The sequence below is a fragment of the Triturus cristatus genome, chromosome 3_1, assembly GCF_964204655.1.
Source record: "Triturus cristatus chromosome 3_1, aTriCri1.1, whole genome shotgun sequence".
NCBI lineage: Eukaryota > Metazoa > Chordata > Amphibia > Caudata > Salamandridae > Triturus > Triturus cristatus.
The window spans coordinates 816,227,071-816,247,082 of NC_140583.1; the positions used below are offsets into that span (position 1 = coordinate 816,227,071).

Sequence of the window (20,012 nt, forward strand, 5' to 3'; positions counted from 1 at the left end):
TAATGGTTTTCAAACGTGCAAGCAGTTATACGGGCGATTGTCTGTTAGCCCATATATGAGGAGAACCATTACTGATTGTGTGAGACGAGAGGCTAATGATAAGAGCTACAGGTGCGGGATCTGTGTGACTTACATGTGCGCGACCCTGTCTGTATTTTCTGGTGATGAACAGTTGGAATATCATCGCTGCATAAGATGAATGGTGACGGTGTGGATATTGGGGATCAATCCCCGTCATCATTATATTTTTTTCACAGATGCAGGCACGAGCAACGGTTGTGCTTGTTTGAAAAGGGAGGCGAAGGCAAACAGGTTACACGCCCCTGTGTCTGGTTGGGAGCCGGTATGTGGGCCCAAGGCTCCACTTAGGTAATATACCTGAGTACAGAGTCATGGAATTCTTTCCGTGATTAATTGTGAATATACATATGAGTTTTTACTGGGGACATCCCGTTGAACTAACTAAGCTGTATGTTGTCTCTTTATGTTTGTCAGTCCGTTTTATTGTTGTGTGTCCAGGGAGGTGATTTTTGACCTCTGTTGCCCTGATGAATTTGCCTCAAATTTATCGGCAATGAAACATGTTGGCCGTCATTAACAAGGTATTCAACATGCTGTGTTTTTAAACAGTGGGATAGACTCCTAACAAAAATAAAAAGTATATTTGTGACTCTAACCCCTTCTTTATCTTTCTTGGCACAGTTTGTGTTCCCGTTTTCACAATACACATTCTTTTTAGGTCGAGGACTACCGGTCTGCCGAAGGCAGAACCGGAAGTCGGAAGATTTAATGTTTCCTAGAGTGGCTATTTAGCCCGCCTCTCTTTTTGCTTCTCCTCCATTGGCTGGCTTCCTAAACGGAGGCCCGCCATTGGAGGAGAGAGCCGTCCCTCCAAATAGGCTCCGTCTTTTTCAGATTCGGGGGCGTGTTCCTTGCTGTTCTTTCCACTTTTTAGCCACGCCCTTGTAGAACAGCAGGAACACGCCCCCGAATCCGAAAAAGTTTGGAAGCTCCCATCCGCCATTTTTTATGTATCATCTGACCGTGAGGATCTTCTTCCTGTTGCTCTCGCGCGCTGCCCGCCTGCGTCCTCCTCGCTGCCCTGCACACCGGGTTTTCACGCTGTGCTTGTTTTTCCTCCTTTGTGCGTTTTCCCTATTGTGCGAGCCATCCGATAGACCCTAACGGCTCGAATTACTAACTTCGTAAGGATCACGCACTTTGCTTGTGACAGAGGAATGAAGCCATTGTCTTGGAGACGCTCCGAGGTTTTTGTGAACCTTCTGTAACTGATGTTATCGGCAGGGCCCTAGGACGAGTTTCGAAGCTTCCATCCACCATATGTTTAATATACACGCGCCACTTTTCACGGTGTTGCCCACCCCACCACCACCGCCCCTCGCTCCTTGTTTGATTTGTTTGATAAGCCAGGCATGTTCCAGCAACCGGGATTCCATTCAGCCCCTTCACTGCTAGAGAGAGGGGCTGCCCAGCAGGATGTCAGCGTCGAGCCGAGAGGTGCGTTTGAAACCGAAAGGGCTGCTCCGCTCCTTCTCCGTGCAGCTTCACCAGGAGCCTAGTGTCCCGAAGACTGGAGGAGCCCCCGGCCTGTGCCAGCCTCGCCTCTTCGACCCCAGATGACGCTCGCGGCTGTGTATGCCTCCCGCGTGCATTGTTAGCTGATCGCAAGAGCGTGGCACAGGCTTTGCTAACATTGCCTAATGATGCTGGTTTAAAATGGTGACTGGTCCACTACACATAAGGAGCCTTGCAGCTCGCTCTGCAGATTTTTTGTTTATTTTCTTTGTTACATTTTTTAAATACCGGAAACTCAACCCGAAGATATTGCAGTGCTTTGGCTAAACAAACACCGTCAAACCGGAGGCTGCCGTGCTGGTTATGCTTTCATTATTGTGTCTCTTTCCCTGCTCCTCTACCCACTCTCTCTGCTCTCACTCTCCCCTCTCACTCTCCCCTCCCTTCTACCTCTCCCACATAGTCACCGGGCTCCTGCTTCCACATCGGGTACTAACCTGCACGTATTTCTATTGAGGTTACCAGTGCTATTGTGTGACAGGCAACAGTACTGAAACTCGTTTGTGCAGGATGGAGTTTCAAGTTGTCGGGCAATTGTAATGTCTATGGTCATGCGAGCGGCCCGTGGTTTTACATTAAGCAAGGTGCATGAATACAGATAATGCTCAAAACGCCGGCATACAAACACAGGCAGTAAAAGGTTTAACTGCGTTTAGCTTTAAAATGTGACTTGCGCTGTTTTTTGTCTCTGTTTTTGCGTTGATTGAAATTGCTGGGACTAAAGCATCGATGCCCCATTGAGTTGTAAGATTAGAGATGATTTTATGTGCAGGGGCAGGAGATACTCTTTTATGCTTGATAGTAAAACAATTCGGGGGGCATCATTAAAACCTAGACTGGTGTTAAAGAAATATGCATGCCCCCTTTTTTGGGGGAGTGGGGGCAGGCTAAACTAATTGCCTATCGTCTACTACACATTACGAGGCACTGAAGTGCATGCCCTGCGGGTTGTACGCTACTTCTTGGAAGCCTTATATTAGTGACTGAACACGTGTGAAGTTTGTTGGTGGTAATTTCGTTTACATTCTGAACCATTCCTATGTAATTAAGCAAAAGACCTCATTTCTGTTTTAAGTGTAAGTGCAATATTTAAAATAAAGCTACGCCCTTATTTACGTTCATTTAACTTCATATTATACAAACATGCCACTTTATAAACATGTCACTGTTATTTTTGCAATCATTTTTGTAGTTTAATGATGGACTGACATGCTTGCACAAGGAAATATTGTGAACTAGCTGTTTAACCTCTTCCCCAAATGATGTCCACAACCCGCCGTATTGGCCCATCTGTGAGATTGCAGTCCATGCTACGGGCAGACACTTTAACAGACAGACAGACCCCTGCAGATAAAGCCTCTGAGAAGCAGGCTGTCCTGTTTGGGATTGCAATATTCAGAACTAAGCCACTGTTGAAATTTTGCTAAGGATTCATAACAGTTTTGTCTCCCAGCCTGCTGTCAGACAATTTATGTGAGGATGGCCATGTCCTGCTGTGTAGTCCCTCACAAATAGGAAAAAGAGTGGATTTTAATCTCGAACTATAAAACAGTACTTCATCATATGCTGAAAGCTGGCAACCAAAAACTTAAAACACGCATGGTTTCTATTGTTTCAATGGCTCCTCTTTACTCTCGCAGGACTAGCTCCTGACCTGTACTCGCCCCCTCCACTATAAGTAAGTACATGACATACACCACAAAATGACATAATAATGCCGATGCCAAAAGAGGCTTGCTGAGGCTGATTCCATCCAGGGCCGGACTGGGAACCAAAACCGGCCCTGGCAAAGTGCTTGTGTACTCATTTTAACAACATTTAACAGATTAAAAGGACAGCTTTGTAGAGATTTGAATCTGTTACCTGCGTTTCTCGTCAGCGAGTGCTTAGCTCGCTGAGCTACCTAATTTGGTAGTCCAGGCTGCTTCCTTTAGGGAGCCCAGGTGTAGAAGCCACTTACATTCATTAAGGGGGTCCTTCTGCTTGCTGCCTGTTTCTAGTTACAGCCTGCAGATCTTATCTGTGATTTGTGTTTAAATGTGAGCTCTCGCGACAAAGTTGTAAACCTGATTGATTTGCCGACTTTGAGACACGCCCGTGCCCCCAGGCCTGTATCTCCTGGCCCCGGGCCTCTGCAGACAGTTCACAGGGGCGCCTTTGTCTCCCAAGAATAGCCACAGAAGGAGCCCCCGTGGGGGGCAAACAACCCGAAACGTAATATAGTTGTCTGGCGGCGGGGCTTGGCGGCTGCACTTCCGACCACAAGATGGAAATGTGAGCACGTACTGGGTGATGTCACTTAGTGAGGTGCCCCCCCCCCCCCCCCCCCCCTGTCTTGACTCCTTGAGTGGTGCAGAAGTGGGGTGTCTGACTCTGGACCTGTGGGCTACTGTGGGGGCAGTGTGCAGGCTTCAACTGCTAATCCCGGGTTCCCAGCCAACGTAGATCCTATCTGATCCTGGCTGCTACTGACGCTCAGTGTCTCGCCTTTGTTCTTGCGCACCTCTTTGACTGAACACTCCCGGCCCTGTGGGTGTAAGGTACTCCAAGGAATTCTTCAGCTTTTGATACGGAGTCCGCCGTGTTTTATTACCCTGATAAAGTGATGCAGGGAGACGGAGCACCGGTTGTGTTTCCTGTGTCATCTGTGACACCGTCAACCTCCTGGTGTGGCCCTAGCGGGCACCCTGCAAATTGACTGTTGTTATATAGTGCCTCACTTATGTTTTAAAGCACTGTAAGCAATAGCTGTTGTCATTACACCGTTTAATATTGCCCAATTGGGCCTCGGACACATCACATGCTAGCTGTATTCGCAGGAGTTCAAACTCCTGCCCCGGGCCAGTTAATAGTTGTGACGTACGTCAGATCTCTGGGGCCAGGAGCGCTGCATTCTGGGATTCACCTGGGCACGTACGGGCCTAGGAGCCGCAGAGGGCGAAGAGCTGAAGGTGGGTTGAACTTGTAATGCTGTAATACCCTCCTTTCGAGTTCACTGGCAAGTGGAAGTATCTACAGCTAATTTAACCCCCTTTAATTAAGGAAACCCTTTAAAGGACTACTAGTTAATTGAGCCCACGGACAAGATGTAAATATTGCCAGAAGATTCAAGCCTATGGTATTTTCCGGTGGGAATGACGTCACACGTATATTGCTGTTTTATGCTTTTAACGTAAATTATGGTGGAACTATTCTAAATTGTGCTTGAGAATCATAACGCAACGCCGCTGCTATAAATAACTAACTGCGGTATTGCCTGCGTCCTTCCATCTTCAACACAGTATTCATAGTTTAATCGATGCACTCTACAACTGGATCTATGGTAGCGGTGGCATTTGAAGTAGCAAAAAGTAAATATGTGTCACATTTTGAGGTTACTGTGTGGCTCTGTGCGTGTGTGTGTGTGTGTGTGTGTGGCTCTGTATGTGTTGGTGGCTCTGTGTGTGTGTGGCTCAGTATGTGTAAGTCTGGGTATGTCTGTGTGGTTCTATGTGTGTAGCTGTGCGTGTGTGTGGCTCAGTGTATGTGTAGCTCAATAAGTGCATAGGTGCCTCTGTGTGTGTGTATAGATGGCTCAGTATCTTTATGTGGCTAGCTCAGTATGTGTGTTAAGTGACTCTATGTCTCTGGCTAGCTCTGTATGTGTAAGTCAGTGGCTCGGTATGTGGATGTCTGTAGCTCTGAATATTTGTGTGGATAGCTCTCTATCTGTGTCTGACTGACTCTGTATGTGTGGCTCTGTATGTATATCTGGGTGATACACTTTGTATGTGTGTGGCTCTGTGTGGGTGGTTCTGTATGTGTGCGGGGTTGGCTCTCTCTCCCTAACACTCTCTCTCTCCCTAACACTCTCTCTCTCTCACTACCTCACTATCTCTCACTACCTCACTATCTCTCACTACCTCACTATCTCTCACTATACTACACTCTGTCTCACTAACTCTCTACCTCACTCTCTAACTCGCTACTCAACTCTCTCTTTCTCACAGCAACACAATATCACTACCACAGTAACTATCTCTCACTCACTACTTAAAAACTTCACTCTCTCTCACTACCTCACTCTCTATTTCAATACCTCACTCTCTCTATCTCACTACCTCACTCTCTCTCTGCTAATGCAATAGGTATCACATATGCAAAAAAAAGCTAATGCCAATAGAAAGGACAATGCCATTTATTTAGGGATACAAAAATGATAAAAAAATAATGTTTAATACCAATAGCTCTACCTATAATATTGCCGAGACCATTGCATTGTAAATGCTTGTTGTTGTATGTTTGTCTCTCTTTGCACTGGGCACTTCACTTTTTTCTTATGAGAAAGCTATCAATGATGAAATAAACGTGGGCAAGCTGGTGAGAACCAACCAGTAGCTCCTCTGGTGGTGCGCACGTGAGATACTTTCTCTACCCTTTACACATTTTTTCCACCTACTTTTTCTGATAATGAGGGTGTGTAGAGTGAGTAAAGTTGTTTAATTAACCTGTGGACTGACTTTACACTTTCTTGTTTCCATCTTTTCTGTTGTCTTTGAAATTTTAAATATTGGTAGCACACTGGATGGGGTTATACCATATGATTTAATGGGTACTGGAGGTTTTTGATAAAGTATTCTTTCCTCCACTCATTCCAGATTACATAAGATTACGCTACATGGTGCCAGTTCTTGTTTGTTGAAATTATATTTGATTGGAGGGTGTTCTGGCACGTCTTCCCTCTGCAGCTCCTCTTTTTGATTCAAAATGTAATCTTGGCAGCCAAGCGTCCCTCCACTAAGAAGGTATACGCTTGTAGGTGGAATAAGTTTGTGGCATGGTGCACAGCAAAGGCTGTGGATCCCCTTTCTGCCCCTCTTTCAGAGGTCCTTCTATTCCTTCTTTGTTTGGCCAGCAGAGCTCTGCTCTGGGCACTATCAAGGGCTATCTCTCGGCCATTTCAGCCTTTTTACGGCTTCCAGATCAGCCTTCCCTTTTCAAGTCACCTGTTGTGAATAGATTCTTAAAAGGCATTATCCTTTTCCCTCCTGTTCCTTTCATAATGCGTCAGTGGGACTTGAACCTGGTTTTTACATATCTGATGTGTGCTCCCTTTGAGCCACTTCACAACTGTCGTCTTCGTCTTCTCACTTTAAAGACAGCTTTCCTGGTGGCCATCACCTCTGCCAGAAGAGTGAGCTCCAGGCTTTCTTCTACACCTCCTTTTCTCTCTGTCCATCCGGACAAAGTGGTTCTAAGGACCCGTCCATCTTTTCTGCCGAAGGTTGTCCCTGCTTTTCACATCGGGCACACCATCACTTTGCCTACCGTCTTTCCGCCTCCGCATCCCTCGAAAGAGGAAGAGAGGCTCCACCATCTGGACCCAAAGCGTGCGCTCTCATTCTACCTAAACTGCACACAACAGTTCCGGGTGGATGACCAGCTCTTTGTTGGCTACGTGGGCGCCTAGAAAGGTCAGGCCGTGCACGAGTGGACCATCTCTCGGTGGGTCGTTCTGTGTATAAAGGCTTGCTATTCTTTGGCTAAAAAAGAGCCTTCTGTGGGGCTGCGCACCCAGTCTACCATGGCGACAGCAGCCACTACTGCTTTGGGATGGGGCGTTCCCTTGAATGACATCTGTCAGGCAGCTACGTGGGCCTCGCTGCACACATTTACCAAGCACTACTGCCTGGACAGCCAAGTCTGGAGAGACGGCTTCTTTGGCCGTTCTGTTCTCCAGGACTTTCTGGTGTGATCTTGGTTCGCAGACCCACCATCGGGATTGGTATTGCTGGGGTATCTATTCTAAGGTAAGGAATCTATCACTACAGTTTTCTTTCAGATGCACAAGTTACTTACCTTCGGTAACGATATATCTGTAATAAACATTAGTAGTGATAGATTCCTTACCGCCCCACCCATCCTCCCTGTTCTGCGAACTGATTTCTAGGGTTAAGGTCATCCCTTTCAGGGCCCTAGTTTCATGCCACCAGTGGTCAGTTTCTTGCATGGCACTGCGTTCCTGGCGCGGAAAGTCGTGTACAGAACTGACGTCAGCGCGTTTGGGCGCGTCTAAGTAGCTCCAGCGACGTCATCCCGGCGCCAATGACGCACGCGGAGCCGCACGACGATGCCTACCGATGCGCAGGGGTACTGCTGACGGAAACTTTCCGGATCCAGTCTGACACCTGGGGGTAATTCTAAGGTAAGGAATCTATCACTACTAATGTTTCTTACAGATGTATCGTTACCAAAGGTAAGTAACTTATGCTTCATGTGCTAAGTGCTTTCTGTGAGTCTGTCCAAGAAAGTGTACTCTATGGCTCTGAGCAGAAACATGTTATGAGTCTGCGCTGATAAGAACACAGGCCTCCTTCAATGGAGATGTGCCCCTGTGTAATATCCATATGGTGTGATTTCAGATTTCTGCTGTGCCAAGTATACTAGCCTTATAAGTTGTGACATGTTAAGAACTATTTTGTAGAATGCACTAGCAGTTTTCCAGAGGAGCATAACCCTGTACATTTTTCTCACCAGGACATCACACAGCAGCATCTGTGCGACCCAGCCACTGTTTCTCTTATTGAGAAGTGCATGCGTTTCCACATACACTGTGCCCATCACCTGTGCGAAGAATCTCGGTCTGCATTTGAAGCCAAAATCAACTTAGAAAACACGACAAAGTGCTTGCAGAGCTTGAAGGAGATGTACCAGGATTTAGCCAACAAAGGCACCCAATGCAGCTGTGAGGCAGAGTTTAGAGGCTACAGTGTCCTGTTGAATCTGAACAAGGGTGACATACTCAGGTGAGCAGCTTTCCGTCACTGTGTTCATTTTCCCCTTTAGGCCACATATGGGTATCTTATAATCGGAAGGACCTGGATCCTTCAGCCAACAATATATCATATTGGTTGACTTCTGCCTTCCTGGTTCATCACATTGCAATGTTGATTTTTGATATCTGGCAGAGACATGTGGATTAGTCTCTTGGTAACTGTTGAGAATGGGTGGGGAGTAATCTAAAATTAACAGCGTGTGTTTGCAATCGGGAGGATGTGCTTAGAGAAATTGTTTGTGGTATTCTTCTTAAGTTGGAGAGACCCAAGAGCATGTATATAGCTGAATTTGGTCACTGAGACAGAGTGCCATACACTGTACTGCTATGGACCTTTATGGGTAAAAGATGTTAAAAGCCCTTCTGTCCTGCCTGCTAAAGTGGCTAAGGGTGTGGGAATTTTCCTTCTTGATTTTTTTTTTCTTCTTCTATGAAGCAAATGTTATTCACAGTAAGTAGCCTTTGACCTTTTCATCTCTCCTCTCTAGAGAGGTGCAGCAGTTCCAGCCCGATGTCCGAAACTCGCCAGAGGTCAAGTTTGCTGTTCAGGCTTTTGCTGCCTTCAACAGCACAAACTTTGTGCGATTCTTTCGGTTGGTGAAGTCAGCTACTTATCTTAGTGGCTGCATTCTGCACTCTTACTTCAATCAGGTAGGTGGAAAGTTGCAATGTGTGGATATCAAAATCTAACCCTTGAGAGAAGATGAGTTGCTCTCTGCCCTCTACCTGGGGTTTTGTACTGGGTTCCTCATGCAAAATGCTGATTCCTTGTCACAGACCCAAGTAGCTCTATTCAAATTTAGCTCCTCTGTGACAAATTCAGAGATTTTTGAGCAAGTCTTACATTCTGATTACTTGATGAATGTTTTATGGACAGTTGTCCAAATAAACATGTTTCTTATCTATCTGATTACTTGAGATATATATATATATATATATATATATATATATATATATATATATATATATATATATATATATATATATATATATATATTCGAGGTATATGAACTGCAGTTTACACACTTGTGCATAGATCGCCATCTGGTGTTGGGCCCGGATGTTTGCAGTTGTTTTTCCTCTTGGAAAGTCTTTGGAAGTCACGAGGTCGGTGACTCCTCCTTTGGATCGGATTGCGCATGGGCTTCGGCTCCATCCTCAGATTGTTTTTTTCCGCCATCGTGCTCGTATGTGATCTTCGCGCTCCGGTTCCGAACAGCTTCCAGTTCGACGATCGACGCGCAATCCTCACCCCAACTTGCGGTATTGTTTTCGATCGCGAACTCTCCACTTAACGCGGCTCTCATCGGCAAGAACCTTCGATTCCGGTCATCGACGACGGCCTTCGGGCCTACCCTAGCTCCGGTCCTGGCTAATGGAAAGGACTCCCTTCAAGAAGTGCCCTCGATGTGGGTCCAAATTCCCCCACACCGATCTCCACGAAGTATGTAATCTCTGCCTCCCCCCTGAACACGAGGCTCGAGATTGTCCGGCGTGTAAGTCCTTCCGGTCCAAGAAAACCATTCGAGACCGAAGGGCCAGAAGAACCATGGCACACTCGTCGACGGCGATTCCGGACGACATCTTCTGGAGTGTCAACGCCTTTCCTGAAGAACAGCACACCGTCGAGGGACTCGTCAGCGCCTCCGAAGCCGACGATTCAGATGTGGAGGACATCACTCCGGCACTGAGGGTCGTGAGTACTAATCTACCCCCTCCCACACCCTCACCGGCACCGAAAAAGGCTTCGGTCACGCCTTCACCTCCGGGCCTAAGCAAGACCAAAGACACTGCTTCCCACACCGCACCTTCGGGCCCGGTAAAGAAGCCGATTAAGCCTTCCGGCGGCTCGGGCTCGAGCCAGCCCACCGTCGGTGCCGATAAACACTCTTCAACACCGAAAAATAAAATGGCCTCTGCTTCGACACCGAGCCCTGCACCGAAACACTCTGTGTCGAGAACCAACTCCAGCGCCTCGGTGCCGACACCATCTTCAGCACCGACAAAAGCACACAAGGCCACCGGCACCGACACTTCGAAGCCGAGATCCATCTCGGCGCCGACCAAACAATCAGACTTTTTCAAGCATAGTTCCAAACAACGAATCAGCGCGGATAAAGCCAAAAAACCAACGGCCCGGACGCCTTTGGCGCCGACGGACCAACCAACCTCACCAGAACTCTTTACACTGGATCCATTACAAAAACCACTAACCAAGGATCCTAAAACCGGATATTTGATGCTCTCCATCAAAAAGAGACAGCTGGAAAAACCTGCTCCGCCTCCACCTCCAAAGAGGAAGGACTCTGCTACCTCTCCTTTCAGAGTACCTTCCCCACCTCCACCGCCCCCTCCACATTCCCCTCCTCCACAGTCTCCGCCCCCACCTCATCATTCCCCAACACCCTCTCCGGATGATGATGATCAGGGAGACCCATATGATGACATAGATGTTCCACAAGATTTACCTACAGGGGACCCCACTCCCACAGGCTCCCCAGACCCATGGGACGATTACAATATCCCTGACATCCCTAACGTCCCACAGGATGATCTCTACCCTTCCAGACCTTCCCCACCAGAAGACTCACTGGGGTTCAACCATCTATTACAAAGGGCGGCACACTATCACGGGGTAGATCTCCATACCGACCCTGAGGAGGAGGATTTCCTCCTCGATACGTTTGACACCACACATAGGACTACCTCCATATTGCCTATGCTCAAGGGAGTTATAAAACGTGCGCCAGAGGTCTTAAAAGACCCAGTCAGAGCCAGGGTCATTAACCCGCGCATTGAAAAGAAATATAAATCCGCCCCTACAGATCCCTCCTACATCAGAGGGCCAGCACCACTAGATTCTCTGGTAGTGTCCACAGCACGTAAAAGGGCCAACTCCCAAGCGTCAGGCGAAGCACCACCACCTGACAAATAGTCTAAACTCTTGGACGCATCAGGCAAGCGTACTGCATCCCAAGCTGCCAACATATGGTGTATCGCTAATACACAAGCGCTACTAGCCAGGTATGACCGGGCCCATTATGACGAATTAGAAGCCATAATGCAACATATCCTTGATAAATACAAACCTAGGGCCAACGAGCTAATTCAGGAGGGCAAAACCATTACTAATACCCCCTTACGTTGTGCCCTAGATGCAGCAGACACAGCCTCCAGGGCCATCAATACTAGTGTCCTCCTCTGTCGCCATGCCTGGCTAAGGATCTCCGGAGGTACAGGCCTCCATCCTCAACCATCCCTTTGACCAGGAACATCTGTTTGGCCCAAAAGTGGATGAGGCCCTAGAAAAGATGAAAAAGGACAAAGACACGGCAAAATCCATGGGAGCTTTACAATCACACCCTTCCAGGCTCTCCTTTTGCCGCTCTTCCTTTCGGAGCACATCCAGAGGCTACTCCTCCGACACCGCTTCCACTTCATATAAGGCCCCTACCCAGTCCACCTTTACAAGGTGCTACCAAAGAGGCGGCTACAGGGGCAACAATAACAAAGGCAGAGGCAAGACAAACACCGCCCGCTCTGCCACCGCACCTACCGAATGACTTCCCTCCACTCCCCCCAGACCATCCCACTCCGGTCGGGGGCAGACTCCAAAATTTCCTCCCTGTCTGGGCTGCCATCACCGCAGACAAATGGGTAACACAAATAATTTGGTCCGGCTACTGCCTAGAACCAATATCTACCCCCCTCCCCCCCAAAAAAAATTCCACCAAGACAACGCCCAATGTCACAAGAACATCTAACACTACTAAAACAGGAGGTAATCTCCCTCCTACAGAGAAGGGCGATAGAACACGTTCCTACCAACCAACTAAATATGGGGGTCTACTCTCTATATTTTCTCATCTCAAAAAGGGACGAGACTCTGCGGCCCATCCTAGACCTCAGGCCCCTGAACAGATACATACACTCAGACCATTTTCTCATGGTAACGCTTCAGCAGGTACTTCCACTGCTTTCCCAAAACGACTTCCTGACCACTTTAGACCTAAAAGACGCTTATTTCCACATTCCAGTGCACAATGCTCACAGGAAGTTCCTCAGATTTGTAGTGGACGGCCAACACTACCAATTCAAAGTACTCCCGTTCGGAGTCACAACAGCACCACAAGTGTTCACCAAGTGCCTAGCAGTAGTGACAGCACACCTTAGGAGACAACACATCCATGTCTTTCCATACCTAGACGACTGGCTAATAAAAGCCAGTTCATACAGCCAGTGTGTACAACACACGCATGCCACTATCCTGCTACTTAACCAACTGGGCTTCACAGTAAACCACGCAAAGTCCCATCTACAACCATCCCACATAAAACAATACCTCGGTGCCACCATAGACACCTCAAAAGCGCTAGCTTACCCCAATCCTGCCAGGATTACAAGCATTCAGGCTCTACGCGCAAAATTCATGGCACAACACTCCCTTCCAGCTCGAGTGTTTATGCAACTAATAGGGATGATGGCCTCTTGCATCTTCATAGTACCTCACGCAAGACTCCAGATGTGTCCTCTCCAAGAGTGCTTAGCGTGCCAATGGAACCAGGCCCAAGGTCAATTAACAGATCTGGTGTTGGTAGACTGTCGCACCCATTGCTCTCTCCAGTGGTGGACCACCACAAACCTTTCCAAAGGTCGACCGTTCCTGGACCCGCTTCCCCAGATAGTACTAACAGACGCATTGCTTTCCGGCTGGGGAGCTCATCTATTACATCTCACCGTGCAGGGCGCATGGACACCTCAACAAAAGTTACTCCATATCAACCATCTGGAGTTACTAGCAATCTTCTTAACCCTAAAATCTTTTCAAACACCGATTTCATGCAAGGCAGTCCTAATCCGCACAGACAACATGACAGCCATGTACTATATTCAAAAACAAGGCGGCACACACTCTCCACAGCTCTCTCAGCTAGCACAGAGCATATGGAGATGGGCCATACCCCAGAAAATCTTTCTCCTAGCTCAGCATGTTCCAGGAGTCCAAAACACTATGGCAGATCTGCTCAGCAGACAAACACAACAAATCCACGAGTGGGAACTCCACCCACAAGTTCTACACCCGTACTTTCAGATGTGGGGGCAGCCACAGATAGACCTCTTCGCCACCCATGAAAACACCAAATGCCCAAGCTTCGCCGCCAGATATCCACACCCATTGTCCAAAGGAAATGCGATATGGATGAACTGGTCAGGCAGATTTGCATACGCTTTTCCGCCTCTCCCACTCATTCCACTAGTGGTGCGCAAATTACAGCAACACTCCCTCACACTAATCCTAGTAGCTCCAACTTGGGCCAGACAACCGTGGTACACCACACTGCTGGAACTATCTGTAGTACCGCTACCGCACCAAAAATTACGCCTCTCTCCACACCTCTTAACCCAGAACCATGGAGAGATCAGACGCCCGGACCCAGCTCAGCTCAACCTTGCGATCTGGCTCCTGAAATCCTAGAATTCGCTTATCTAAATCTTCCCCCTGACTGTATGAACGTCATCAAGGAAGCTAGGCGACCCACCACTAGAGCGTGCTACGCCGTCAAGTGGAAAGGTTTTGTTGTCTATTGCCACAGCAACACCATCAATCCCCTAGACGTCTCCATTCAACACATCATAGGCTACTTACTCCACCTACAAAGGTGTAATCTAGCCTTTACGTCTATTTGACAGCACTTTGCAGCCATAGCAGCTTATCTACAAAACAGGCAACATCTATCACTTTTTAGAGTACCTGCCATTAAAGCCTTTGTGGAAGGCCTTAAAAGAATAATTCCCCCCAGAGTGCCACCCTCACCTGTGTGGAACCTAAATATCATTCTCACCAGACTAATGGGGCCTCCCTTCGAACCACTGCGCAAATGTGAACTCCAAATTTTAACGTGGAAAACCGCTTTTCTCGTAGCCATCACTTCCCTCAGAAGGGTCAGTGAGATACAAGCACTTACCAATCAAGAACCTTTTCTACAAATGCACCATAACAAAGTTGTTCTCCGTACCAACCCAAAATTCCTCCCTAAAGTCATTTCTCCCTTCCACCTAAACCAATCTGTAGAACTACCAGTATTCTTCTCGCAACCACAGACCGTTGCATAAAGAGCTCTCCACACACTAGATGTCAAACGAGCCTTACTCTACTACATCGAGAGAACACAACCTTTCCGTAACACCAAACAACTGTTTGTCTCTTTCTCTCCACCACACAAGGGCAACCCCATCTCCAAGTGGGGGTTAGCTAGGTGGATTGTCAAATGCATTCAGATTTGCTACCACAAAGCAAAACGAACGCTATCCATTCCCCCTAAAGCCCATTCTACACGTAAAATAGGGGCTTCAATGGCTTTTCTAGGAAACATCCCATTAGATGATATCTGCAAAGCAGCTACATGGTCAACACCGCACACTTTCACTAAACACTATTGTGTAGATGTGCAAACTAAGCAACAAGCTAGTGTAGGCCAGGCTGTACTCAAAACATTATTTCAAACCACTGCAACAGATACGGGTGGTTGCCGCTAAGGGTGGGTACTGCTATATAATCTATGCACAAGTGTGTAATCTGCAGTTCATATGCCTCGAACGGAATATGCTACTTACCAGCATGCATCTGTTCTTGGCATGTAGAGCTGCAGATCTACACACGCCCACCCGCCTCCTCGGCTACCTTTATCTGTTCCAGTTTATCTTATTTAGATACAACACACATGGGCATCTTGACTGTTTATTACTACGCTCCATCATTTCCCTGCTGGCGAAAAACAATCTGAGGATGGAGCCGAAGCCCATGCGCAATACGATCCAAAGGAGGAGTCACCGACCTCGTGACTTCCAAAGACTTTCCAAGAGGAAAAACAACTACAAACATCCGGGCCTAACACCAGATGGCGATCTATGCACAAGTGTGTAGATCTGCAGCTCTACATGCCAAGAACAGATGCATACTGGTATGTAGCATACTCTATATATAACTCTAAGAAATCTTATTCTCTTAATACACCTTCTTGACTGTAAAATCTCTTTGCTGAGGCAGTTATTGTTGTTTACACAAATTCACTGTACATTATCTTACCACCAATACATATATTTATACAATCTGCTGACTAAAGATGCTACTTTGCTTTGCTGATAGAACCATATGATTTGTTCAGAACGAAAGACAGGGATGGATAAACATTTCTATAATGAACTACTTCTCAACAATGAAATGTATCCCAACCTACTAACAAATACTGTCAGTGGTCTAGTAGTGAAAAAACTAAGCAAGATTATACTGGTGGCTGCCCAAAGCAATATTACCAGTAGTAGCCACCCCTGCTCCTTGGGCAGTGTTACTAGTAGCAAAAGTAATACAATTTTGAAATGCCTCTGCTTGAGCAATAATAACCAAAGCAGCAATAGCGTTCTGGTACCAAGAAAATAACATTGCAACATTGATGGTCTTTATCCAAAAAAAGCTTCACTTCTTGTCTCAGAACATGATCCACTGAATTCCTTAACAGGAGTGGAGTGACTACGGTGTCTTGCAAAATCTAATTCCGTCGTCTTTTTTTCCATCCACTCCTGTTAAAATATGTCCATGTAGTATAGATTTGCAGCTTGTTGCTTCAGGAATGAGCGCGATACAGCACCAGCATAAATAGCCTCTTGCAAACCTGAGATCTGACCCTCTGACATTCTGTGTAGCTAGAGAATGACCCACTGTTTAGGACTGAAGCTAACAGAAACAATAAAGGCTTTCTGTGGTCTAACACTGAGTCATGGAGAAAGTGTACTTGAGCTTTTGAAATGTGCTTACGAAGGCAATTTTGTTAAAATAATTACTACTATTCTGTTGTCTCCTAGATTCGCAGAGATGCTCTCATGGCTTTAAATGTTGCTTACACTAGCACCCAGAGACCAACCTCCTTCCCTGTGGAAACTGTGACGCGGATGCTTCTCTTCAGAGACTGCGACGAAGCCTCCAATTTCCTAATCTCATATGGTCTGAGTGTCTCTGATGGGTATGCAGCCAGGAGAATGAGTTGCATTGTTCCGCTTTTTGATGGGTTTGGGAAAAAGTACCCAAGTTTTTTTATGAGTTAACACAAAGGAGGAAGTAGGAGCCAAAGCGTGTTGTCTTGGTAATCAAATGGAGGAAGTGAGGTGGCATCCTGGGTAAGGATGTTGTGGGTGATATGTACCCCAGTTTCTGATGTGTAGAAATCATGAGGCAGGGGATTGGGTTTTTTACATGTTTTTATTAACCAACATCTCAAAATGGAAAGCGATGAAATATAGTGATGATTGTTGGGCATATTGAAAAGCACAAGTCCTTTGTTCTTTTGTTGCAGAGGGAGTAGTGAGCAGATATGTGCATGTTTGATATATTTTTTTTTTTTTTAGAAGCTACTGTTGAAGAGTTCCATATTTACACAAACAGACACAATATCAAACAGATGTTTGTTGTGTTATGGCATGTTGGTTAAATGCATTACATATTCCGCAAAGATGGAAAGGAGTGCACAGGAGAAATGAAAGGGAGACACTTTAGGGTGAGAGATACAGTAGCTTATTGTGAAGGAGGCAGCAAGTGAAGGAAGAAGGTAGAAATTTGAACAAGTGTGTAGGAAAGGAACTTTTTTGAATGATTCCCCCCACTAGTTTTTGCACTGATGCTGCTGTTTTTTTCGACTTTGTGCTACGCTGGATCCTGCTTTCCAGGCCCAGTGCATGTGCTCTGAGCCCAAAAGTAGGTATACAATTGGCTAACACCAGCTTGGCTTATTTGAATAACATATAAGTCCCTAATAAATGGTACAAGAGATACCCAGGGCTAATACGTTAAATGTCGCTAGTGGTCTGCAGCACTTAATTGTGCAAGCACTACGTAACAAGGTGAAAACATTACTCAAGGCCTGCTATTTCGACATGGCAAAATAAACTCTTTTGCCAAATCAAAACCTTCTTTTTTAAAATTAGTAACCCACTCTTAGTGAAGGTCTGGGTAGCCCACTAGGCAGGGTGCTTAATATTAAAACGGACATATTTCCTTTGTATTTAACATGCCCTGACAGCGAAAACACTAAATTGCTGTTTCCACTGCATCAAGGCCTGTGGTCTGATTGGCTAACATGGATTTTTACTAGCCACCGTGCCAAGGGTTAACTTCCGTTTGGGACCACCAAACATATTACTCCAAATTATCAAATTAATCATTATATTAAACCAGTCTTATTGCTGAGAGCATATTTAACGTAATTATTAATAGAAAGATGACTTCAGAAAGTCACAACTTGGTTGCCCAAACCATCAGTAGCTTTTCTGGTTTATCTGCAACAGTTGTCATCTGAGACTACATGCTGTCCCCCTGCTAGGAGGTGTGAAGCACTTTTTGGAACAGGGAACAAAGAAAATTGAAGTCAGGAGGAGGTGTGACTTCCTCCAGCTGGATGACTACCGGACGGTAGGTACTGTTGGCCCAGCTTCAAAGAGGCTACTGCCCCAGTGAACCAAATGGCATTCACACCTTCGCTTGCCCGCTCCTTTGTGTATGCAAACAGTCTGGTATCTTCTCCAGAGGGGGAAAACCTATTGCAGAATTGATTTTCCAGGAGGAGTGGAACATTATGTTGGGTTCCCCCAGAGGTGTGCCCAGGGCTCCTCATGTTGGAAAAAGACTTGCACCATCTTGGGTTGGGGTAGAGACAGCTATCCTGGGATTGTTTGAGGGCCAACCCCAGGAAGTTACATAAAGTGGGATGGATTGCCTTGTGGGAACTATTGCCCCATTGGCTCTCCCACAAATGAGAAGATGGCATAAAAGTTGCATCCCATACCCACAGTCCTCTGAGAACTGAACAGGAAAGAAGACTGAAGAAGAACTGCCCTGGTGCTCCCTCTAGCCAGAAAATAAATGCTTCACCAAAGACTGGTTAGCACCTGCTGAACCCGAGGACCATATAAAGAGAGGACTGAGCCTGTCGTACCCGCTCATGGAGAAGTTGCCCATGTGTATCTCAGCGGAAGGTGTGCATCCAAGAGTGGATTGGCTGACTCCCTGTTTCAACTACAGTGCCACAAAAGCTAAAGGAAACCTGTCCTGTGAGAGCCCAGCTGCCTAGGATCACCTACCCTGCTGCTGGACACCAGTGCCTGCTGGGGAGCCTTCTCAGCCTTTCCAAGGTGTTCCCAAGTTCGTGGGACCTGTGGATGTTGTTTGACAAGGACAATGGTCCTCCTGCAAGAAAGAGACACGTGGACAACCGCTGAAGACCGCTGTCGCCAGAGACCAGTGGCAACTGGACACGCACTGGACTTCACTGGATCGATTCCCGACGCTGGAGTTGATTCTGCAAGTTGGTGGACTACGGTGCCAGAACCACTCACCGTGAGATCTTCCTCAGCTTCTGCATCTCCAACATCCTGAGTATCTTCTAAGCACCCTGCATCTCTAACATGAGGACCACTTCTTTGCGGGAACAGCATCCCTGGTGAAATCAACTATGAGGACTTTGAGATTGCTGGACCCAACAGATAACTGTTCCCCTGTACCTAAATTGTCCCTGTGAGTGATTCCTAACAATTTGTGGTCTGGCCAAGAGAGGATTGCTAGTCGTGCTAGCCCATTGGCTTAGAAACCGCAAGTCTGATTACAAAAATGTATCTAAAGAATTTCCTTACCTTTTAAAAAACATACTTCCTGTTCCCCTCCATTGATTTTTGTCACTTTGGTATCTAATTAAAGATAAAAATATGCTGGATTTTTAGAAATTTGTTTTGGATTTTTATTGCATTGATTCCTTCTTACCTTTCTTTGACTAATCCTGACTGCTCTGTGCTGCAGCTACCCAGGACTGAACTAAAGGATTTGTTAAAGAAACCGAACTGTACCTGATAGATATTGTGACATTATTATATAGTGAGGTCTCGCATCCACACAACATATTAATCCATTTTCAAACAAAGTGACACTGTAAGGTAGGAGGTAAAGACAGACGTTGTGGTGCACAGTACAAAAGATAATAAACCCAAAAAGACATTCTGAAACACAAGACTGTCCTCCTGTCCTCTCAAACTTTTCCCTCTGTATCTGCAATTGTACCTTTCAGGCTGCCTCTTCTTAATAGATGCATCACATGTGGTTCCACAACTAAAGAGTGAGCTTGAGTAAGTGCAGGGGTTCCAGTCCTCAAAGACACTCTGTAGGTTGCTTAGATACCCCCTGTGCTCTTGGACAGTCATGAGTTTGAATGTTCTCTACTGTTACTCAAAAGGCTAGCAGATTTCGCTCTATTTTCTTTTTTTATTCCTTCTGCTGGGCTATCACCGGAGCATCCTCATTCTTCCCATCAGATGCCAACAACACCCCAGCATCTACATCCAAACCCTGAAATGTTTCTCACCTTGTATGTAATCACGTAAGCCTACAACCCTGATAAAGATGCACTTTTCTAACAAGAGGACATTGTGTTACCTGATAAGAAAGTACCAACTCAACCTCCTGTAGACTCTCCCTCCATTAAATTACAATTTTTCACTATTTTAATCATATTTGCTAGAAGCTCATTTAGCAACCATGCCGACCATGGAAAAAAACATCCTGTGC

General features: G+C 46.4%; 1 protein-coding gene across 1 annotated transcript in view; it reads left to right on the forward strand.

The window, feature by feature from the left end:
- Positions 1 to 20,012, forward strand: part of MCM3AP (minichromosome maintenance complex component 3 associated protein) — a 693,444-nt gene that overhangs the window by 299,945 nt on the left and 373,487 nt on the right. Inside the window, exons 9-11 of the mRNA XM_085645158.1 lie at positions 8,113 to 8,381; positions 8,899 to 9,061; positions 16,271 to 16,428. Coding sequence (XP_085501284.1) covers positions 8,113 to 8,381; positions 8,899 to 9,061; positions 16,271 to 16,428 — 590 coding nt within the window. The remainder of the gene's footprint in view (positions 1 to 8,112; positions 8,382 to 8,898; positions 9,062 to 16,270; positions 16,429 to 20,012) is intronic.